This window comes from Acanthaster planci, linkage group LG05, assembly GCF_054643075.1.
Source record: "Acanthaster planci isolate LZ-2023a linkage group LG05, COTS_SCS, whole genome shotgun sequence".
NCBI lineage: Eukaryota > Metazoa > Echinodermata > Asteroidea > Valvatida > Acanthasteridae > Acanthaster > Acanthaster planci.
In genome coordinates this window covers 11791763-11816470 of record NC_141781.1, presented here as the reverse complement: position 1 = coordinate 11816470, position 24708 = coordinate 11791763, and the positions used below count along the sequence as shown (strand labels likewise).

Sequence of the window (24708 nt, the reverse complement as noted above, 5' to 3'; positions counted from 1 at the left end):
GTAACGGACGCATATAAACCACGACAAGCCAGCTAGCACTGGATCACTTTACACAGTGCACCACCAAGGAGGTCTTACCACAAAACAACACACATATCTAATATTAGACTTCAGTTCCTTAGAAACCGTCAGGTTAGAAATGCCAACATCCACGATACCTTCAAGTTCTCCATTCATTCATCCCATACACCTTTTTACACCATTCTGACACTGTGTCCTTTTTGTTGAAAAGTCCTCAACGATCTTTGCAAAATTTATGGATAAATAACAGAATTACTCACAGAGGTCCTCAGGACATACAGCACGGGAGCAAAGGACTCTGTCTGAATCACTGGGGCATCATGGGGTAGACCAGAGATGATTGTGGGCTCTACGTAATGCCCCGGCCTCTCCAGTACCTGGCAAGACAAAAGAAAAAGTCTTTGGGATGGCTATTTCTTTCTTGGTTACCGCTCAACAAAAGGACACCAAAAGATGAGGCAAAAAGAAGGGCATCCCTTTGAACTCCGTTGTCTTCCATGCAAACCCATCCCATTTAGGGGCTCCATGTCCAAGAAACAAACTACAAACAATTTGTTTAGAAGCTCCCCTCAGTAAAATAATTTAGCAGTAAAAGAGAAAAAATTCAGGCAGATTTAGCTCTGAGCTATTAAGCTGGACAGTTATAAAAAAATGCATACACATCAATTTTCCGTGAGGCACAGCATAAACATAGTGTTTACAAAATTGTATGCACTGGTCAGCACTAATTTTCCCATGTGCAAAGACAAACCAACTGTCTCACATATGTTTAGGGCTGGATGTATCACCACACATGTTATGATGGTCACAGTGCAGCCGGTGAGTCAATACTGGTTGTTTTGTATGGCGACACGTGCGCACGTAACACTGACCAGAGACGTCAAAGGCACATCATCTATCATGTCTCCGTGCACTCCAAGCGACAGTGCGGGTATAGCCTTTCATCACATCAGGATCTCATTTCCCTCCACTATCTTCTCAGGTCTGCCACTGCGGCCAAAGTGTTAGTGATCTGCATACCTGTGCCGATTGACGTTATGGGGTCAATGACATTAGCGTGCCAACGTTGGCTTGGGGTTGTACCGCAACTTGGCAAGACCAACCTTTGATGTCAACTTTAACAGCTCTTGACACAAGAAGAAAATGCACATTTGACATTATTTCAACAGCGTCTCTTCCATTGCAGCCCCTGATTTTTTTCCCCTCAGACTTTTTCTGTCTGATAACCTACCAAGCCAACCTCAAGGGCTACAAACTGTGAGAAACATGGCCTGTGATGGGATATACCTCTGTATGGTTATGTGGACTGCGTGTATGAGAATGAGGGAGGGTGCTTTAATATACAAATATTGACTGCTCCAGTGGTGAAGTAAAAACTAACCTCCAGAGGTGATCCATGAAGCATTCTATTTTCCCAAGGCAAAGCCAAGGGAAAATGGGCTGCTCGAGGGATCAGTCAATATTTGCTTTATGACACCTTTCCAACAGATTCTGCTTGATAGCAGTAACGGATTAATTTGATGTAAACACACACAAACTATATCCATTTAAGTGAGAAATCTGTTGAAATTTACAAGCACTTTACCAAACTGCCTCTTCATAGAATATTTAAACCCAGCTCTGCAGCACTAGTGCTTCTAAATGCACATGACACGCAACACGCACACCAGTATGCATTTGCACACAGTGCAGGTTCTCACGCATGTATAGTTCTTTAAATGCTACGGGTGTATAGTCCTTTTGGCCGTGCACTACTAGATAGCTACTGTATCATAGCGAAAGGCATGTGACTGGCACTCGGCCAATCAAGATACAGAATCAGCAAGTGACGTGTTATAATACATAACAGCAAAATCTTCCGGGGCTGATGCGCCATGTGAGCTCCTCTGCCGTGTGTATGTCATACAGTATGTGCAATCTGAATATCAGCAATCTCTTTGGGTCACCCTGTGGCTGCCAGGTAGGCTCACTGTCAGCGCCAGCCTGTCTCTATCACCAGAGAGCAGCGGACAGTACACAGCTTAAATTCTTCCACAAACTCCAATTCCAGGCAGTGATGAATGATCATTTGTTTCTGCTTGGTGCACGTGCTGTTCAGAACGCCGTGTCATGTATAGGCTAATCCAGCAGCCCAAGTTTGATGAAATTACCATGGTACAAGCACGTCCATGTAAGTACACCTGCACGCAGGAGGTACTATACAGTATGTGCGTCTTTCATCCAGTACCCTCCCAACCAATAGCAGTGGTTTCCCTTAACTTTTTTTTCCACTGGCCAGCCGGGCTAGCTAATTGGAGTTTTCACTGGCCCGCGAGCATTTTCACCAGCCCACTGAGCAAATGGAACGCAGTGCCTTTTTTATTTTAGCGGATCAAATAATACAGCAAATTTAAACACAGAAAGAAATATCTGGGTGTTGCTTTTTGAGAGGTTGGCAATAGGGTACTGTTAATTTGGAACACATGAGTGTAGCAACACAGCAATAATGACACCATCTCCGATTTGTCTACACATGACTAAACATGAGTTCAATAACACCAACTGCTTCAAAAGGTGTAACAAAAGCAAGCCTCTCACAGCGATCCATTAAGCAGTCTACTCGTATTCTCCAAGGCACTGCTGAAAGGGAGACAGAAATGCTCCACAAATCACCTAGGGAGGCTGCCCATAGTTTTCCTGCACCACACGATAAAGTAGTCAATGTACAGTTCGCACATGTAGGGGTTGAGCAACTCTGTGACAGATTCTGCTTAATTTCAGCATTAACTGATTAATTTGATCTGTACATGGAGAAAGATTGCGTCTCTCTGAATGAGAAATGTGTTGAAGATTCACCAGCGCTTTTCCATACTACATGTACCTGTGCCTCCTCACAAAATGTCTGAACCCACCTCTGCAGTGGTTACACTTCAGAATGCAAATTGGGCACACCAGTATTCATTTACACACCATGCTGGTGGTCAGGTGTATAGTTCCTTGGTTGCTACGGGTACAGTACTTTAATTTTTTTTTTTCAAACATATAATGAGAAATGTCTGCATTTTTTTTCTGTGTTTTTAAAAAGTGTTCCTCGGTTTTAATGACTCAGTTTTCATGTTCGTGTATTGTAGTGTGCTTTATCGTAATGGTTACTTTTGTTGATGAATTTTGCTTTGTAATGATTTGTAATGTTTTAATTTTTACTTCACTGTGTTTTTCACTGTAATTTGGCCTCTGGCCACAAGAGTGAGAAATGAAAACTAAACTAAGGGGATTAATGAAAGCCACCTTCTTTTGGCGGTAAACAACAGCAACAGCGAATGCCATGTGACTGGCTGCCATCAGCCAGCTGTGACATTAATTTCCTCAATGTGTACGCCACTGAGCGAAAGCACTTTTTTGTCGGACCTTCAATAGATACACAAGGAAATTGGGCCTCTGTGCTGCACACATCAGCACACAACAGGAACATTCCTCACCTTTCCTCCAACTTCAAGTTTGCCTCCCTGAGCCAGGGCATTCTGGATGGCATTCTGGTAGATTTCCACGCCTTGCTGCGAGTGCATGGGACCGTACAGGGTATTCTCTGAAAAAAGACATGCATCCAGTCGCGATCCATGAGTACATGTACATGTTTCACATGTTTGTACACGTTTATGGGAGCGGACAGACACCCAGAGGGAACACACATACCTGTTTTACATACAAAGTGTGGACATTCCTTTGTTCTCCTGTGGTTAAGGAAACTTGAGGAAAATGCTCCTTTTTCTCCAACTAGGATAACTCCTTCGAGCTGGATTTTTGATGATTTCCTGGACTGTTCCCCTTCCTTTTGCCACCTGACAACCTTGACCCCAAAATGCCTCTGAAACTGTTTTTCAGAGAGGGGAAAACATTGTGTGGATTTGTGCGAGTCCACACAATGCCATCGCACCCTACATTATGTGGACTTCTTTTGTGCAGAGGTCCACACTACGTATGCCACGCCTCCACACAAGAGTTTTTATGGGTGGTCGGTCGTTTGCTCAATTCTGTCCACCACGTATTAGTGCCTGTGCTTATATTTAGTTTATGGGAGAGAGTTGTACGAAAGAAACAATAAGAAACACAATGCTTCGTCCTCTGCACAAGCCCGGTGGAAAAAGCCCGTCTCGTCTTCGCCAGTGAGGGTGCATTTCAACTCAGGGCAAACTGTGTGTTCAGCACGTGAGTTGTTTCAGTCTTTTTTAGACATAACATGTACAACTTTCCTAACAATCAGACGTACCATCCAAGGGGTCTCCAATTCTGACCTGACTGTAGGCTTTCTTCAATTTCTCCAGCACCTCATCATAAATGTTCTCATGGAGGATCTGAGAAAAAAACCACAAACATGAAAGGTACAGATTTAGGAAAAGAGAAGAATTCTATTTAGGGCTTTCTCATCAGGTGTAAGCGTGAACGTGTTGGGGGATTGTTTTACGTGCTTCAGATGGAATAAAAATGGCACGTGACTACGTTAGCTGTTGCGCCTTGCAAAATCTCTGTTGCGAGTCAGGCTCTGAAGAGAACCAGAGGACTCAAGGTTATGCCCAGTATCTCGTGTCTGCCATCACAAACTTCAAGCTGCAATGGGAAATGATATACGTGTATTTCCATAGAAACGCCTTTCCCATTAAATTCAATAATGCAAAATAAACACTGCCCCGCTCCTCCCGATCCTCCAAATCTTAGATACAGATTGTGCGTACTTCATGCTGCATGACAACAAGTAATACAGGCATCCCACTGCGTGACCTTTCCATGGTGAACTGATCCCCTCTTTGCTGCATGGTATTTGATCCTGCTGCAATACCTACACCCCAAATGACAGAACTAATTTGACGGTACGAAAAAATGAAAAAAAATAGCCTCGAGAGCACTTATATCGAAATTTCAAGTGCCAGTTGTTGTTACAATGTTCGCGATGCCAGACATGGGACTAAAATTCGAGAGCTTGGGCTCTGATTTTGCACGTGTACACGTACACGCTGGAACAAAATTTAATATCTCGCATCAAAACAAGTATAGGATTTATCGGGTCGGACCACTTCAGCTGTCCATGAGAAGGCTTTGCCCTTCCAGGGAAAAGGCTCAACAGACTCTAGCTGTTGCACGTGCCCACGGGCGCATGTACGCTGCCACTTGTTCTCGAGGGCCAACACTAGTATTGCATTCCCATCATCAAAACAGCACATTACACAAAAACAAGGGGAGGGGGGACAGAAATACATGGTAGCTCAACACTTGGATAGTCTTCACCAAGATATGCGGTTTATATATTCGGGCGCTGGATGGATTTTGTTACACTTATTTGCGAAATTGGCCACAAGCACATACATATATCGGTGCATAGTTTGTGCTCTTTTGGGCAGCTCATCGGCTTGGGAATATTTGCATCAGCCATGACCACTAAGCATGCACTGACATGAATGACTACTGGCATGTTTCAAGACTCTGTTTTCTGCTGTAATGCAAGAATGTCTCCACAGTACAGCGGAAAATTCTAACGGTAAGCTTGTTTAAGCGAAAGTCACATTAATATACATGCACATGTACAAGGCACTGCAGCACAAGGCACTGCAGCACAAGGCACTGCAGCACAAGGCACTGCAGCACAAGGCACTGCAGCACAAGGCACTGCAGCACAAAGCACTGCAGCACAAGGCACTGCAGCACAAAGCACTGCAGCTCGAGGCACTGCAGCACAAAGCTAGCACAAAGCACTGCAGCACAAGGCACTGCAGCACAAGGCACTGCAGCACAAGGTACTGCAGCACAATTAAAGCACTGCAGCTCGAGGCACTGCAGCACAAAGCTAGCACAAAGCACTGCAGCACAAGGCACTGCAGCGCAAGGCACCGAAAAACGCTTATCAAAAACGTCAGCATTCCATGGTTTATGAAGCAAAAAAAATTGGATTCTGAGCTTAAGCAGGCAACTGTACACTTTGCTTATCCTCGAATGGCATCCTCACCACCTACGGAGAGACAGGCTAAGGAAGTTATTCAGCCAGGCTCATGCGTGTACCATGAGCATATGCAAAGACCGTGCTTTCAGACAGAAATTGGTCACACATGGTCAGCGTGTCCAGCACCAAATGCCCATGAGCCTGTGTGTGCACATGGTACATGTAGATTGCCACCTAAGGACCGGCATTGCTATGCAATTTAAGCACGCCCTCTCTTGTTCCTGCCCGGAACGGATACAAACAGGTGCTTGTTGCAACATCAAGAACAATGTTCATGTGTAATGACTTGCATGAACCATGCATGTATATCTAAACAAGAGCACTCCACACTACACAACCATCACCGGTGTGTGTGTAGTGTATGAATGTACAGTTTAAAATTAACAAATGGTCAGTGTACATTATGTAAAATTTAAAAATAAAATCTAGCATTTCAGCTGTCAGTGAACACTTTAGAAAAAGGTGAATATTCGCAAAATTTGGCCATAATGCTTATCAATTTAGCTTTGCGTTTAGTTGTACATAATACAGTAGCAGTAACTGGCTTCAAAAATCTGCATTTACATGTAGCTGAAGCTTTGACCACGCTTTAAAATTTGCTAACCGGAACCCTTAAGCCCAAAGTTTAAAATGCTTGCCTTCCCTCAAGTTTTAGTCTATACACAGAAAACATCTATTGCACTACATCATTTTTACATGCTATTTGAGAGACCGGCCATAATGATTGATCGAACCTCAGTATGATTAATTCTCAAATATTTAATGGCGGTTATTCACCGTACATTCTGTACACAGCCTGCTTGAGGCCACCTGACAAAGTGTTTCATGCTAACATCACATCCCTGGTGTGGACCCATTAAAAAAAAAGGGGTCTACAAAATGCAGGTGGGGCAAACCTTGTGTGGAGTAAGCCACAATCCAGGACAAATCTCTCTGGACCTCCAACCCCCAGGCCCTCTTTCAATGTTGGGCAGTCGGCGCTCCGGTTGGACATGATAACATTGACCGGGGGCGTGGGGGAGGGGGCTGGAGATCGTATGGCTCTTGCCAAGTGTCCCAACAATTTTGTCCAGGATTGTCAGGGTTTAAGCATGCCTGTTTATGTGTGGGGAGGGTCTGTGAACCATTTCCGGCATTGGCCGATTCGAATTAACACCAACCTGAAATGAACATCAAATGTGCTGAGTTCAGCCTTAAAAGATTACAAGCATTGTCATGATTGCTTTTCTCCACCCACTGATCTCCATTATAATGGAGATCAAATGCTCCAACCTGACCCAACAGAGCACCCAGCACACACTAAAATAACAGAGCACACGCAAGCAATACATACAAGGCACACTGCCAACACTGAGCCACAACACATCATTAAAGAACTTGAGTCTCTCCCCTTTTTATTTTGTTTTATGGTTTCATGGATCATCGTTGCATTTCTCGACAAAATGACGGAATGATTAACAAACTGTAATCCCACACGATTTTACGGTGTTTTCAGACCCAATGGACACTTCATGTTTAAGCTATCTATTTTGTACAGATATTCCACAAAATGCTACGGTTCATCGTATATGACGCACTCCCACAAACATATACTCTGCAATGCACACATCATGCCTTGAAATCGCACCCCAAAAAATGCCTATAGATTCTTTTCCTGATGGGGCTTGGCTACCCAATATCACAGTTTTCTGTGGTTACACAATACAAAACTAGATACTGATATTCCCTTCTTTTAATTGTACGGTGTGACCATAATATATCTCCGTATTTTCAAACCTGTGTTTTCTAAAAAACGACGACACAACACACCCCATGATCGGCACAGTATGCACACACAGCTATGAACCAATTCAGGCAATCCTGGACAAATCTCGATGGGCCTCCAACCCCAGACCCCCTTTTCAATGTTGGGTCTAAGTACGCAGTCTGCGCTCCAGCTGGACATGACAACACTGACCAGGGGAGTGGGGGGAGGGGCTTGGAGATCGTATGGCTATTGCCCAGTGTCCCAACAATTTTGTCCAGGATTGCAGGTCGACACAAGGTTACTGACTCTGCTTGAATCAAAGTGAACAGGAAAAGTGAGGGAAAACATTGATTTTATAAAAAATCCAGCTAGAAAAAGTATTTACAGTGCAAGAAATATGACTATTTTCACTAAAGTCTCTTAACTGCACAAAAGCAAAGGAAGTGAACATTGAGTACACAGTAGCTGACGTCAGCATCCAAGTTCAATAACTCAAGTGTTGGCAGAAAAATGAGAGAGTGCATGCGGTAGAATGTCAGGTTGATTCTGTCAACATTAAGAAGAGATTCCAATCCTAAGTTTTTGCCTTAGCTGACCCTTGCGTGCATCCAGCGTGGGTTGTCACAGCGAACAAATGTTTTTCTTGTCTGTGCACAGATACTGGTACTTGTTTTTTTTTTTTTTTTTTTGTTCTTCTTCCCTACGAGTCTCTCCCATGCGTACGTGTGACATTTTCCCAGCCAGCTTAGATCTCTCAAAAGACACCCCTCCCCCAGAGATACAGGTAATACGGCCTTCAACTCAGCCAGACAAAGCCTGCTGACAGGTTTACAGGCGGTCATGACGGCAGAGTCAATCACAATTTGTCAAGAACTTTAGCTGGAGGGGGGGAAGTCTAATTGCTGAAGTTCCCATGCCTACTGCTTCCGTTTTGCAAACACCACCTAAGAGACGGTGGAAGTTTAAATAGTTTCAATCCTTTCTGACAAGACTCGTAATTCATAGGTCTCCCACCCATTAGGAAAATTCCCACAACAGCTGGCAACAGCAGATGGTAGATTGCAAAGGGCACAGGACTATTTTTCCGTGACTTTATGGCGCATTCCCTGATGGCAGGCAAATGTAGATTTTGATAGAAATGGGTCAACAAATGCTATCCACTCAAAATGATTGCCAATGAATTTTGCAATAGCCCCATCCTTGCTCTCCCCCCCCTTGAGCCGATGATCCTTGACATCAATTTATCTTGGTTTCCAGAAAAGAGCCTGCCGGATCCCCTGGGTAATATACATGCCCGCTGAAAGTGATTGGGACCCTTAGGGTACTCCTGGATGAAAAACACCACTATCCCCCTTTAAATGGCATCACATATGCAACAGGCAATCCACCTGTTGACACAAGATAGTGCCCCTGTCACCTACATCTCCAGTGATCCTGGAGCAGCAATGTCATCCCAAGGAGGTGAACACCTGCAACTCTGAACAGGTGCTGTTAAATGCTTGAAACTGAGCGTGCTGTATAAATCTTTCAATCTCAAATGAATCACAAAATGAAACTGGACATGTCCGCTTTCAATCAGCTACATTTCTCACACTGAAATAGAGAGTGACAAAAGACGGATCAAATCATAGAGCTTCTAGAATATATTCTCCTTTTTCCACTTGGGCAAGCTGGAAAACCGGCAGCTGAGTCCCAGATAACCCTGATGGTACAGTGCATCAGTCACAATTGTGGTTGAAATCTTTCCTCAAATTTCCTTGTTCAATCAACAACAGTGTCAAAACCATTCATTCACACGATTCCAGTACACTTTGTCATTAACCTCATTTAAGCCCATCTCACGACGGCGGGGGGGGAAGATCTTGGTTGTACCATGCTCAATTTTTTTTAACTTGGTAGGCATGTTTAAAGACATTCCTTATCATTACAAATTTAAAGTTTGAACTTAACTTATGCTTTTGTTGTTACGGTCATTTGAAGTTCAAGGCCACAAACATGCCTTGGAGGACCTGTCTCAGAAAAATGGGCACTGTGCTAGAACAGTATGTTCGATTTTTACACAAACGCTGTCAAAATGAGAGCAAAGAGTTACTCTAAAAACTATTAAAAGCTCAGTACCTGGGAAAAAAAACTACAGCGATATCAGGAAAAGTGTTGAGGGGGCAGATTCTGCCCTCCCCCCCCTTTTTAGGGTTAAATATGTAGGGGTAACAAGGAAGGTGGTAACACATACATGTACATGTACATGTACATGTATACCTACTTTCATCTAGCCTGTGGAATTTTCGCAAGGACAGTTTCTGGCTTAGCAAAAACTGTACCAAGCCAAAAACTGTACCTCTAGTATAAATTCTGTCTAAGGTTCAATGGTGTATTTCAAATATGCTCCTCTCCAAAGTTTGAAAACCATTTTCTCAAGATCTAGAGGACAGTAAAAGCTACAAATCATCACATATTCAGCATTTATGAAACACAAGAAATCGTAACGTTAGTTATGGAGTTCAGAAGCACACCTTCTTTCCAGCTTGACCAATTTTGCAGCCTGATCAGGCCCTTTTCAAAGAAATGCAACTTAACTTCTTTCTAAATGTGACAAAACCAGATGGAGAACTGGGGATCTCAAGTGAACTGGTCAAGTAAGTCATATCCGATCGCTTCCATTTCACAATAAAATACAGCAATCTTCTACAGAGGCAGTTTACGTGTGATCTGTGCATTTCTGGGGCAAGGATTACAAGCTTAACTGTCACTTCCAAGATGAACTCAGACAAAGTCATCCCCTTAATCTGCCCTCTAAGGGACGATGGCCAAAAGGCAGGGTTATTCTCCTTAAATGTTAAAGCGGGATCATATATGTATTAAGCCCTGTGTAGTGCTTCAGGGGAAGCTGCTCATCAGTAAGCTGCCCCTGGTGTCTGTACAAATGTATTTTTAAGATTGAAAGCCATGCCTCTGGTATCACTTTGAATTTAAAATATATAGAATAACAGGATTCTCTTTTCCTGGCATTTAATAGGGAACTTTCTCTCCCAGTAGCCTGAAAAGCAGAAATTTGTACTGTTATGGAAATCAAAGCACCAATACTTTAGAAACGGTAAGAGAATTTTCCTTTTGAAGGCATGGAGATGTGTGTGGTTTGGGATCCGAATGAATCTTAAGAAGGGCTTAACATTTTGTTCTGTGGCCAAGTCATGTGAACATTAATTCTGGGTTAATCAAAGTTAAGTACATTTTAAATTTAAAACCTCCCATCAATACATAGGTCAAGAAAATGACAAATCTAGGTTCAGCACACAGGTTCAGGAGATGGTTTCAAATGCAGTAATTCAAAGGGACTAGAGGGGACCATAGTGTTCCACTGTATCCCTGTATTTTAGCAAACCTGGCCCCCCTTAAGCTCTGTGCCAGGGTCCATAGCCAGAAAATATGTCAACAATATCTTTTAAACTGAAACACAGAGTTCAATACTTGCAATGCGGCAGACCTACTCTTAGTCTAATCTTTCTCTTTTCTATTGCAGATATAAAGTCATTTGAGCTTTATGTCCACAGTTACCAAAAGTGCAAAGACAAATGAATAACAGGAAGCTTACATTTGAAAATTGGAAATTAATTTCTCACACTTTACCATGAAAGGACCAGAAAACCTTGGTAAAAAAAAAAGTTGTGAGGTTAATGTACAGAGTATTTGGAAATGAACAGTTCTCAGACACCTTCAATCAACACACTTTAGAGATGTAACTGTGCACAAGCTAGATTTTCTCATGGCAGACACATAAGCTCTGTAACATCATCAAACTGGAGGTTGGGAGTAATTCCATGCGCAACATGTAAATTCACACAAGTTTGTTTTTCAGTGAGTTGTTTTCCACTGAACTCACATATATCACAAACATGCAACATGCATGCCACACTTTGCAGTTCCTAGTAGAAATGTTAGACGAGGACCAGTCACATGCCCAATCATGTGACAATTGTGTGTCATTCATATATAAATTGAAGTAAAATTTGTGAACAAAGTTATTGGGAATTTATCACTTTTAACTTGTTTTGACTTTCTGTACTCATATGGTATTTATAAAAGGGGGTAAATACATGCTTGGGGCGGTCTTAAATGTTTAAGACCAACAGAAATAAACTGCCTCTTGTCCTTATTGTATCCAACTTTCTGCACGAATCCAAGAGATTAACAATCAACTACGAATCAGTGAGCAATTGCTCTTCAAATGAATCCATGCTTCTAAATTACTCTAATGTTCTCCGCAGTTCTGACAGTTATAACAGGGAGTCAGGCCAGATCCATGACAAAATTTATTCCTTGATTATAAGTACACACCTATTTGTGATAGCATTATAATGTACACTGAAAACGGGTCTCGGCAAAATCAAGTAGGTAGTGTTTGCACATGAAACAAGCACGAACATCTAGTTTTTTGGGTTTTTGTTCTTCTTGTTCTTCTTTTGCTCTCTTTTTACTGGTAAGGCCATTGATTGACACACACCTTTATATTCTGCCTACCCGATGTTGATGATAATCATGCATTGCATCATTCATACTTTTTTCAATAAATAAAGGTCAAATGAGGAGTGGACATTTCTGTGTCAGTACCCAAACAACTCTGACCTTTAGAATGCCCTGAACTGGAATAGCTGTGTGGCTGCAACAACTCTCCAGGCATTTTGGCCTATGACTTCCCTCAAGCCTCCAAAATCCTTCCCAGCCAAGAACACCATTGGTGCAGTCTTTTTTCTTCTTTGCCCCATACAAAGAAGTAGTAAAATAGATGGGCCTTCCTCAATCCTGTAAAATCCTTCAAAATCCGCTGGTGACTTCTGGTGACGGTGTTTGCGACTGATTCCAGTTTAGTCAATGGCATTTACCAGGTCAGATAAAATCCCTTTAATACTGAGTTGAAATTGAACCTGATGTCTTTAACCAAACAGCTTTTCACAGGCTTAAGTAACGATCAACATCAACATGTGTAAAACTGTTTTTAAGTTTGTCTTTTGGGTTTTTTTCTCTCTTTTTTGATATCTCCCTCAAAGCAAACAAGGAGATCCAGATAAAGGGAAAGAAGTTATATTCCATTTCCTTTCATGAAAGTAGTACTTGAACTGTTAATGAAAATTTACTGGTGGTACCTAAAAATCAGTTGACAATAATGTTTGCCCCGAACCAGGGCAACTGATGTTTGCTTCTGTTTTTGTTTAATCAAAAAAGCTGAAATGATGTCCTTGAGATTAGGTGGATAATATTTGAGGCTAGGGAAAATCGGAAATGTCACAAGCTGATTTAGTTTTGATAAAATGTTAATTAAAACGTGTTGTAAGAGGAGCTACTAATCGTATCTTCAGGTCTGAGTAATGGCTGCTCACTTGTCAGGTTTTTTTTTTACTCTTTCAACAGAAAACAAAAGATTGCATGAATAGGAATGAAAGAATAATTCAGAAGTAAAAAACTTTTAAACTGAATGAGGGCCTGGCATCAATATCAAATCAAGACAAAGACAGAATCCCAGACATTGACGGAAAAAGCCAAGAGGGGGTGATTGGCATCGTGAAAGCATTTAGATACAAACTAATGCATGTTACAACCCAAAAACCACTTCTAAGCACCACCTCAGGAGGTATCCGCTCCTGCAAAGGAAAATAAATGAGGTTTGCCAATCACTGTAACCCTTATTTTGTCTCCCAATTGACAATAAACGACATCCGAGTGTCCTTTTGGGAACATTCCCTCCTTAGGTCACAATCAAGCAAACAATGAGCTTTTAGCCATGAGGGAGACGGGAGGGCATTTATGGTGGCTAGACAAGCTGGCTCGCTTGCTGTTACTTTAAACCCTCAGTGTGCCCCGGTGTCGTTTCCCCTGGTGATCGTAAAGAGGTGGATCGGGTTATGGCTGACATGGTTTGGCGCCATGTAAGACCAGCAGCTCAGGAGAAAGTCTCTACTTGAAGTATTGGGGCTAATGCCGTCTGCGCCGTCATCAAATTCTGCACTATAATTGTCTATAGCACTATAATCCAACAACGGAGTGTTCCTTTTTATAGCCATGCGTCGGGGTGAGGTTATTTTTACGAATATCCAGAGACCCATCACCCAAGGTAGATTCATAAGACTACAACTTTACACCAAAATGCTTTCAGTGACAGTTGAGCTTCTTCTGCTCTATCCTTCAAAACATTTAAGAACTGCATGTATGTGAATGTCCTGCCAGAGAAGGACAATAGGTGGGTCCACTAAATGAAGATGTTTACAAACAAGTGGGGCTGTGCCTTGGTGAGTTTTTTTCTCAAGTGAATGTCCTGCCAGAGAACAACAGGTTGTTTGAGGTGCTCATTTTTGGCATGTATCCAACTTTCAATCTTGGACCTTAAATAACATAGCAGGGGAATAGGTTCAAAGGTCAGTTAGGGGAGTGTCCCAGACTGAGTAGAAATACTGCGGGACACCTTCGCAAAAGTTAAAATACGAAAACCAGAAGGACAATTCGGCTTATGAGGCCGGTGTTTATCTCTGGTTTCCTTGGCATGAAACAACTGAGAATACTTCTATTCCCCCTGGATGGGATGCCAGTCAATTGCAGAAGGACCATAGGAGGGTCCACTACATGAAGATGTTTACAAACAAGTGGGGCTGTACCATGGTGAGTTTTTTCTCAAGTAAAAACGTATTTCAACCATTTTCCTTGCGATGCAAACCTTGCCACTCAGCTAGACAAGCACAAACATGCAGGAATAGCTCACTCAAGCTTCCAACTGGATCTGGGAGTGAAGACTGTGGAGAAAAACCAATGAAATTCAACTGGACATTCCCAATGGCCCCTTGTAGAGGCTGAAAGCATGGTGTTGGATTTTCTATGTAGGTACTCTGGCACCAAACAGTGGCTCCACGCAACAGTTATCACAGTGCTTACTGCCATTAGTGGGAGCTACTGAAAACCACCAGTGACAGCGTCGCCACGGCTGCTGAACTTGTCTACAGCTTGGGGCGTTCTTATCAGTGGATTGGCTGATGCTACCTTGGCATTTCATGGCGTGTGAGGCAGCTAACCCATTAAGTATTAGTGTCATACACCCACACACTTGCCCCCTTCTGTACGGTGTAGTCAAATCCCCCTTTTTTCACAAGCAGCGAAATGAACGTCAGAAACGTAGCAGCTACGAAAATCCCCACCAATTGTCCAAAACTTTCCACTTTGAACAGCACTGCTACAAAATGGCTATGAGGCCTCTCCCCTTAACTTGATGAATACGTCCAACAGGGAGGCCAAAAACTCACAGTACCTTCAGGTTTGTCTGCTTTACTTTTTGAGATGTTGGAACTCAAAAGGGAATGAATCCCCAACAAGAAATGTCATTTGGAATTCCAGTCAAGGGCATGCACCCCCATCTTGAATCTCAACAAGGTACATGTACATGAAGGCCACCTTACAAACGCGTACATGGTAAAAAACACAGTACAGAAGGCCAGTAAGTAGCCCTCACGTTAGCAGGATAATTTTGCCGTGCCTTGAGAACTCCACAATCACTTCTTCATCGAGTGTATCAGTTGCGAAGGCTTCAACTGAACTGGGAATAAAGAGTGACCTCCATCAACATCACTATCCATTTTGATGTTCAAATTGACAGGTGAATTTCGTTTAAACTATTTTTACTGCAAAAGGGAATGATGACTTTGTAAGAACATAAAGTGCTCTACTGTTTCATTCAAGCAACGGCCTGCATGCCTATTCACAAGTAAGGAATATTTTTTGGTGTTGAAACACTTGCACATATTTATTGAAAAAAATTTAGGAGAAACACTACTAAAGTGACTTGTCCCTTTCCTGAGTTTTGTGTCAGTAATGTTTCAGCTTTTGTTAGGATTTGGGATAGTTGCATATTCAAATATTCAATCGATTAAAAGGTCAATTATTCAACTATTCAATGATTTGCACCGACTCAGCCTAAATGCCAATCGTACATGTACATGTATTTGACTGTCTCTCAAGACACCCCATACCTGCACATCGCCACGTGGGAGATATTTTGACACAGGGTGCACACTTTATTTTCATCCCAGAGAAAGAGTTTCAACCAACAATCTACAGTACTGCCTGTGGTTCAGACAACAGTAACGCATCTTACCAATCGGCGCGTGGTGGTGCAACGCTGCCCCTGGGTGCCCACGCTAGCAAAGAGGGTGGCAGGAATAACCAGGTTGAGGTCAGCATCTTCGAGTACTACGCAGAACAAATGAGAGAATGTGTAAGCATCAACAATTATGTGGAGCCAAACTTCCAAGTATGCAATTGGCTGCCCTGATGTTGTATAAGAGTACTTTTCAAATGCAAAAAATTGCCAAATATTGTACTACTTAGCTGGAAATAAAGCTGGAGAACATGGACATTGGACGTGATGCAGACTACCACAATTTTTGCAAACAAGTGAGTTTTAAGGGGAAAAATATGGGCTTACAACACTGTGACAGAATGCAATCATCAAATTGTCTGTTGTTGAGAACTTTTCTGCATTTACACTCGTGTACGATCAAAATTTCAGTTAAACTTACATAACATCCTTGAGATGGATTCAATCATCAAATTGTCTGCGGCTGAGTATTACAGTGTATTCCAATTCACACTCGTGCTAGTCAAACCGCTCTATTAAAATTTTAAAGGCTACAGTAAACATGCTTCATTTTGCAATCATAATCAGGTATTTTTTCTACGCCCAGTCATTAGTGCTTGCACCCTAGCAACCTGCAGTTTATAATTTGTATAGTGCTGAACTTCAATATTTGCAGAGATCAAAATGTACTGAACCACAACCTCTGTGTTATAGTACTTGTACATACTCAAACACTCTGTCCTGCATTTAGACCCAACTAAAAACCTTCCAAAGTTACTCAATGACACCTAAAAGGAATTCAACTCCTACTTGCATTTGCAACACTTCAACTACCTGTAGGATCCCTTCTTTGGTACAATTTTGCACACTGGTACTCATAAACGTGTACACCGCTACATTAACCCTTAAAGAGCTGGGGTTAAGTTGGACTATCTCATAGCTGGAGGGGAAAACTTGGCAAACAAGGAAAGACACCCCTTTAACCAGTATAAATGTTAAATTCAACTCAATTTACAAATGGTTTTGTTATGATCATTGAAATTTCATGGCCACAGGGGTGGATTTCCCCCTCCCCCTCGTAGGGATGACGCTTGTTGCCATAGGCACAGGAGGATTGGTGGTAGGACAAGTTTGCTTTATCAAGGCCCTCAGTAAGCTGGTGCTGCAGTTGGGACCTCTTAAATTAGACCATCGCAAGACCCTGCGACTAGTCCTACAGAAGACCAACCAGTGCAAAATCAGATTCACAAGCATTTCAAATCAAACTCTGTTACTTGTGACTGGTCCCGCGTCTGGTCTTGTGATAATCTTGATTACAAAACTGCAGTGAGTACTGTAGTGACTAACATACTCCAGAGTCAGTTACAAGAAGACTCTCCATACACTAGGACTCCTGCAATTACCTATGATGGCGTTGTTACCTCCAAGCTCCAAGATGCAGCGGCCAAATCTCTCCTGCACAATTGTTCCAATTTTCTGCCCTACCTTCAAAGCAAAGACAGATCCGAATTACGACTTCCGTTTCAAAAACGGATTTTTTGATGCATTTAAAAGTACTTCCAGCTACAAAGCGGACCCTTTTAACAACTTGAGAATCATCAGCTGAGGTAAGTCCTTGTGTTGTTAAATTTCAGGCAGGGAGGCATGTTCTTGTTGAACTATGGACAATTCCAATTCAGGAGGAAAAGCTTCACTTGTTTTTCACAGTAATAATGCCGAAAGTAGAATTCAAAATATTGTGTGCATTAAAAAAAAAAAACAGTACCACTCAGAAATTTACAAGTGTTGAAATAAGGACATAGGATCAGATCGAAAAATTTCTTCAAATTTATGGCCAACTAATTATATGTTATACAAAGGTTGGTGCGATCATTGGCTCTCAACAGCCTTCCTCTTCTATTTTGTGTACATTCAGCTGAAACTTGTCACATGTCTCCGAATCACATGAATGCTCTCAGTCCACATGATGTACACATCTTGGCCCTCCCATAATTAACGGTACATACATGTAGTTGCTATCTCAGCCGGCGGAGCAAAGACACCATAAATCCCGCCTGGTCATTTTGAAGTGTTCATGTGACAGGGACACCCCAGTTGTTTTCTTAATAAAGACCCTCTGCTCCCAGCTCCGCATATTACTTGCAATGCAAGGAGGCTTCCTTGTTTTCAGTCCAAGTCCATGCTACCACCATTACATCAAGACGCATAGAGAAATGTAGATATGGCTACCAAAGCATGGGATGGTCAACAGAGCCTTTTTCTTCTTTTTTCAATTTCAACTTACAGGTGTGCTACCAGTGAAGGACACAATCGGTACCCTCTCATCACGGGCAATGGCTTCTCTGTTTTGAGGAAGTAACGAACATACGGATCACAGAAAAATAATAGTTTAGAAACCACCTTCCTCTGCTATGTCAAAAGTTAATTGACGCATCAACTGGTCTGGCACTGCTCCTTGATCGAACTGTTCTGGGTGCATTTACTAATAAAGGAATTCAATTTTCACATACTTTTCTGGTACGCAGGCAGTAAATTTGATTTTGGTTCAATACTTCATTCATCACAGTTAACCAATTCAAGTTGCAGTCACAGAGCTATATTTAACAATATCTAGAGCGCTAACTTGCTGTGCAATGTGAGACCTGCTTGAAAGCAAATGCGTGTCTAGACGCATTGCAGATAATAAATCAAATGACAGAAAATGGACTGTATGTTTTTTGTGTTTGTTCTACTTTCATTTCATCTTACTTTATCAAGTTCTAGAAATATGCACCCGAGTTCAAAATGTCTGTGCCTAAGAGGCAACCAGTCTTCGTGCAGGGCATGAGGAGCTCGCACTCTAGTAAGTTAATATAGCTCTGTGGTAACGGTCCACAAATGTCAATCTCACACAATATTGTACAGCATACCATGAAAATATATTGAAGGTCATTATCAATAGTTGCTTCAATAACCTCCAGGAGCGTGCTCTTTGATGGCTTGCACAGCTTTTAAACCTGATTCGATATTCCAAGACATCAACTTGTCAGTTCGGTATTCCATTTCCACGAGATTTCAGGATTTTGACTTCATGGTAAAATGGAGCACATGAACACGTACAAGTCTATAGGGTGTGTGGCAAATGAATTCTTCAGTACTCCAATTCTTTAACTTATTAAAAACGAGATGGAAATGTCCGTTCATGCAAACTTTGATAGATGCGTACGACCCACCCATTGCACTTCAAGACCAAATCTCTGCATATGATTTTGTTGGTCCTCTGCCATTGTGCATGCTTATGGTGACTTATTTATCCTGAGAGAAACTAACAAACGTCAGAGCATGCACAGTTGAAATACCGAACTGGCTTAGGAGAACCCAATGTCATGAGGGCTAAACCCAGGTAATTGGAAAATGCTCCACACAAAAGGAATTGTTCTGAAAAAAGAAGTCCAAATACCCGAGATCAGCTCCACCACACAACAGGGTCATGATAGCCGGCGGCATCTTGTTGGCAGCAAAAACAGACTGAATAACTCTGCAATGAAAATCAAAACAAGTTATATCAATATCGTCAGACAGGGTGGAATGCCATCCTCTGACCTTTAGAACAAAGCTCGCTTCGGCAAACCACACATCAGAGGCTAAGGAATGCTTTTGTCACAGTTGACAGTAATATTAATTTAAACAGATGGGGTAGGTTGTTCTCCTTAACCGGTACATGTACATAGGACTGACTGTCAATAAACAAAGTCAGTTTCACAACACAGTCTAGATTCAAACTGCACCTTTAGGGGAGACGACATCCAATGCTAATACGGGTGTTTCACAATAGTACGCCTCCAAGAGTTTGCAACGCACTGGCCAATCATAATGCATGAAATCTGTCGACCCAATGCGGGTTTGGAAAGGGTCGACAGATTTCGCGCACTGTGATTGGCCAATGCCTTGCAATCTCTTGGCGGCACGCTACTGTGCATCGCCCGTATTGATCGACTTTGGAACGGCAAACATCATTTTGATTTAGCAATCTGAGATGTGGCAAACAGCATGCACACAAGTCAACACCAAAGAGAAAATTAGGGCACTTTGTATATAATATTTAGAGCTTCTTGTAGAGCAATGCTCATCTTCCAGCTAAACCATGCATAAAAGGCTACGGAATATAATTGTCACAACCAATTGGAGTAACTTAGGACTTGAGACTACCTCATGAGGACTTATGGACTGAGCTGCGAGTCTGGTCTCTACAATACAATACAATTCAATACAATACAATACAATTCTACAATATTTGACAATCAAAGCTAACTTGTGTCAGTGATTATTATGCTCGGAGACTTGTTAAACTGTGTTGTTTATAAGCTCAAAGGTTTCAAGCTCAAAACCTTTCTTACGACACAAGTTGACCCCTAGATACTCGGAAGGCTTACTTTGTAACGGCAATGCCACACAATGGGGTCGAAGGGGCTGGCTTCCTAAACAAAGGAGATAGAAATTGCAATTTGGCACATGAGATACACACAAAGGCCAATCACCATATATACAAGAGCCAGGGTATGCTTTCTTTCACCGTGTTCGCTCGAGCGTGGGCCGAGAATAATAGCTGAAAAGCGGGCTGAGGGATCTCAATTTTTACAGCGGCTATTACCGCTTCCCAGCGCAGAGGGGTTAAAGGATGTTAGCATAAAGTTGTTTATTATCTTCAATTCCATTTTCCCCTTTTTTTCAAGGTTCGCATTATGTAATCACTCATAGACCCATTACACTGGTTACATACTTGTTCACATTCCAACTAAACTGAAATTAGAGCAAAAAAACTCCATTTTACCAGAGGCAAGTGTTCCCACAGACCATGGTAATGCCAGCATTCCAACCAAACACTGCAGTGGGGAAGTTGAAGGCCGTGATGACCCCAGTGTGTCCACGAGGATTCCACTGCTCGAGAAGAGCGTGGCCAGGTCCTGTAAGGCCCCAAAAAATGTCACACTGCCCTGATTACACTCTCGGGTCTTATCGTCACCTCCATTTCATAAAATATTTATGCACTGTGGAATAATCTGGCTCCCAACTTTCCAAAGGAGATCGATGGAGTACCACACTGTTCTTTCTACCCAACTTTGTCTCGTTTTCTAATCCTGCACAGGGAACCATACACTGATTGGCCTTTGGATTCTATTCTCAAAAGTACTGTCTACCCAATGTCACTGTCCGTGTTGTTTTCTGTTTTCTCTCTTTGACCCATTTCCTAAATCCAAAACTCCAGTGTCTCCCCTCACATGAAGCCACGAGTAGAACAGTGTTCGTCATTCAAAGCTCAAATAACCCAGGTTGAACAAAACAACACATAAAACTTCAATTATCCCACAAGCAGTTGATGTGGGCAACACAATGAGTTAACTCAATGATTTGCGGCTTCTTACAAGCACCACTGAACACACTAAGGTGGGAGACCACCGACACGGGGCTGGATAGCCCAGTAGATTGACTGCCAAATCGAAAGGTCGTGGGATCAAGTCCCACCAGGCATCAGTTCGCTGAATCCTAAAGTTTATTCCCGAGTCCTGAAAACTCTAGAACAAACTCTCAAGAAGTCACAAACTTAAAAGTGGTGAACTTAAAAGTGGTGAACTTAAAAGTGGTGAACTTAAAATTGGTGAACTTAAAAGTGGTGAACTTAAAAGTGAATTTCTATCCTTTTTTGCTTTTTATTTTTATTTATTTATACTCTTTTAAACATGCATTTGTACGTATTTCAATGTTTGAAACTTACGTTCTGAGGGGAGAACTCTGCCGGCAAACATCCTGGACAGGCCGACCGCAAAGTCGCAGATGTCAATAAATTCTTGAATCTCCCCGCCACCTTCAGCTACGATCTTGCCCACCTCCAGCGACAACTGCAACAGAACAAAAGCCTTTGATAGACTCGTTCTCACAGTTTCCCACAGCCAATGAGACAGTTCACGTGTAAAATGATCCGTAAGTTGATTTTTCAGTAATCTCAATTGTTGATTAATAGTTAAAGTAGGTTGAAAACAGACATGAAATTCTTGTCCTAGTGTGAAAGCAATAAGACTACGAACAGGAAACAAAATCTACAATGATGACAATTTTAAAATTATTATAGCTTAAACTCTAACTTGTATAAGTCTTAAAAGTCTTAGATTAGTCTCAGGTTAGATTTTAAGCAATTAGTAATTTAAAAACACATAACTTAATCAATAGGCATATTCCCACACAGGAGGATAAGACTATTGGATGATAGTAAAGGGACTGCCAGCAAACATGGCAAACAAAGACTGATATCAGAAAGATGACCCTTTCTTGACTCACACAAATACAGCAAAAGAAAAATGACATCAGTGGACTGACGGTAAAAAGACCGGAGCGCTGCACTCAACCGATCCCCACCCTCCCCTTGACCAGCAAGAATGATTATCTCACAGTTTCTCTTCCTGAAATTCCTCAGTGGCGGATCTTAGTTCAGTAAAATACAGGAATACAAAGGGGCATAGGGGGCCATGGACCTAAGTGTTCCACTGTAACCTTACATTTTCAATTAACCTGGATTAGCTTGTTTTCCTATGTTATTCGTAATTGTGACCTGTCACCAGCAAAATGAGCTGAGAGTCGGAATTTTCAAAAATTGAGATATTGGTATTTTTGAGATCAGCAGAAAAAGAGCTCTCCAAATGGCATGTACCTGGAACACTTAGGGTAGAAGTATAAGGTGACAATATGACATTATTCTGGCAGCTGTGCGTCTTTGTTCCCGACAACATTTCAGACCAGGCATGCATAATGTTTTGTCAAAACTGCTGTGAAAATGACATGTTTAACTCTACGATCCTGCGAAATATTTGGAATTAAACAGGAGACTGGTTAGTCTTTCCAAATATTACAAAATCCCCAAATTAAGCTCCACTTCAATATGATTTTGGACCTTCAAAATAGGAAAGAGCAGAATGCGACTTTCCGCTCATTTCGTCGTGACGGGTCACAATTGTACCGCAGTACCAGTCCACGTTGAAGCATTTCGTCAGACTACAGTTGGAAGTCCAACTGAGTTTTCACTTACCAACTGCCCAATTGCATTTTTCTTCACCCGAAGAGCATCTCCAATCTGACGCACAATTTCACCACGCATGGGCGCTGGCACCTTAAAAAAAAAAAATAATGTTTTTTAAGTACTTTCTACTTATCCATGTTTGAATAAAGAATATTTTTGTCAATTGTTAAAAAGAAACCAAAAACTCAGCGCTGCTTTGAGTCATCAGACTTCTAACATTCCAAACTGAAACCCTATGACCTACGCGTATGCTCTCAGCTTGCATCCTATCCCGTCCCACATGGCTAGCGTGTATCAAACTAACTATACCAGATGAACACTGTATAAGCTAAGGAATACCTGCCAAAAGGAACTGATGAACTGATAAATTACCCTGACCCAATCTGAACGAGCAAAAAATTACAAATACAATGGATTTCCCACGAGATACATATATACCTGTATGTATATATACTCACATCTGCCCATACATCCCAGGCTTCTTTGGCATTCTTGACGCTTTCGTCATATTCCTCCAGGCTGGCCTGGGTACAAAGAGAGAGATGTCCGGTGAAAGACATCCAAATGCAAAACCAAGGAATGACTAGCACCAACAAAATATTAATACATTCTGAGATTTTGAATTGTAGATGATCACGAATGCAGGTTTTGGTTGTACACGTACATGTGCAGCGTACGTGCAGAGCAGCATGAGAATTGTACAGTGTAGTCTGATCTATAATACTAGAGGACATAAAGATAGATGGACAGGATGACCGTATTGCTCAATTAACAGGAGATATTACAAAGGTGGTACAGTAACCACGTGAAAACAAAATAGTGCATTTAATGTTGTTTGGCCAAGACTGTGTCTGCAAATGGTGAAATGTACACACATCTCAACTTTGAGAGTGTATCAGACATGTACAGTGTACACAAGTCCATGTACTCTGTACTACCTCAGTTGGAAGCCCCTTCGTGAAGAACAAAGATGAGTGCCAAAGCTCTTCAAATCTATGTTCCAGAATAAAACAAATGACTGACCTGTCTGACAGTTGCAATAGGCTCTCCATTTATGGGGCTATAAGATGTGATGAGCTGTGGGAAAATGACAAAAATACAGGGTCAAATACAAACATGATGTAGTGTGATGCAAATACTCTGTGATGCACGCACGCACGTGAAGTGTGCAATGTGAATTCGGAGGATTTTTACTAGGGCTGTAGGGGTATGAGCTATTTTGATTGAAATGAATTAATGGAAACAATAGCCTATGCAAGGTACTTGGACCCTGCTAATAATAGTAGTCTATCGCTCGACCATGTCCAAATGTTTAAAAAAGGCAATTTGTAGGGTCCAACAACTGACACTGTTAACCAAGTTACTCGGACTCAACCTAACCATGCTAACGTACAGGCACGACAGTAACATTACTAACATTAACATGTTACACACAACAGTTACTAAGTTTAATATACCCCAAGAACTGGGGGGTCCGATGTGGGCCTAACAACAGAAACACATTCTTTACGCCGCTATAGGCACACTGACAATGAATGACTGACCTCCCCTTTGCCTCCCCATTTTCCAGTGAATGCTCCAGCGTTTTCCTCTTCAATTCCAAGCTCCTGCAAAAAGGGATACTTGCCACTGTTCACGAGCAAGCCAGAACTGTATTTAGCATGCACTACGGAGCAGCTAGCGAGCAAATTTCGGGAAGCTTTGATGAGAGAAGATGTGCGTCTCAACATGGAGGCTGCCATCTTGCCAGGGTACCTGGTACGCGTGTTGGCACAGAGACCGCCCTCATGAGTCACCTTTCCGCTGTACAT

At 42.0% G+C, this 24708-nt stretch overlaps 1 protein-coding gene across 1 annotated transcript in view; it reads right to left on the bottom strand.

The window, feature by feature from the left end:
- aldh7a1 (aldehyde dehydrogenase 7 family member A1) overlaps window positions 1–24667 on the bottom strand; it is a 58800-nt gene extending 34133 nt beyond the window's left edge. Inside the window, exons 1-14 of the mRNA XM_022238536.2 lie at window positions 24442–24667; window positions 23921–23974; window positions 23356–23421; window positions 22907–22987; window positions 21602–21725; window positions 20660–20792; window positions 20262–20306; window positions 19289–19366; window positions 18134–18191; window positions 17253–17334; window positions 15868–15962; window positions 4268–4352; window positions 3480–3586; window positions 282–398 (exon numbers count right to left, since the gene is read on the bottom strand). Coding sequence (XP_022094228.2) covers window positions 282–398; window positions 3480–3586; window positions 4268–4352; window positions 15868–15962; window positions 17253–17334; window positions 18134–18191; window positions 19289–19366; window positions 20262–20306; window positions 20660–20792; window positions 21602–21725; window positions 22907–22987; window positions 23356–23421; window positions 23921–23974; window positions 24442–24639 — 1323 coding nt within the window. The 5' untranslated portion in view covers window positions 24640–24667. The remainder of the gene's footprint in view (window positions 1–281; window positions 399–3479; window positions 3587–4267; window positions 4353–15867; window positions 15963–17252; window positions 17335–18133; window positions 18192–19288; window positions 19367–20261; window positions 20307–20659; window positions 20793–21601; window positions 21726–22906; window positions 22988–23355; window positions 23422–23920; window positions 23975–24441) is intronic.
- Between the last annotated feature and the right edge of the window lie 41 nt (window positions 24668–24708).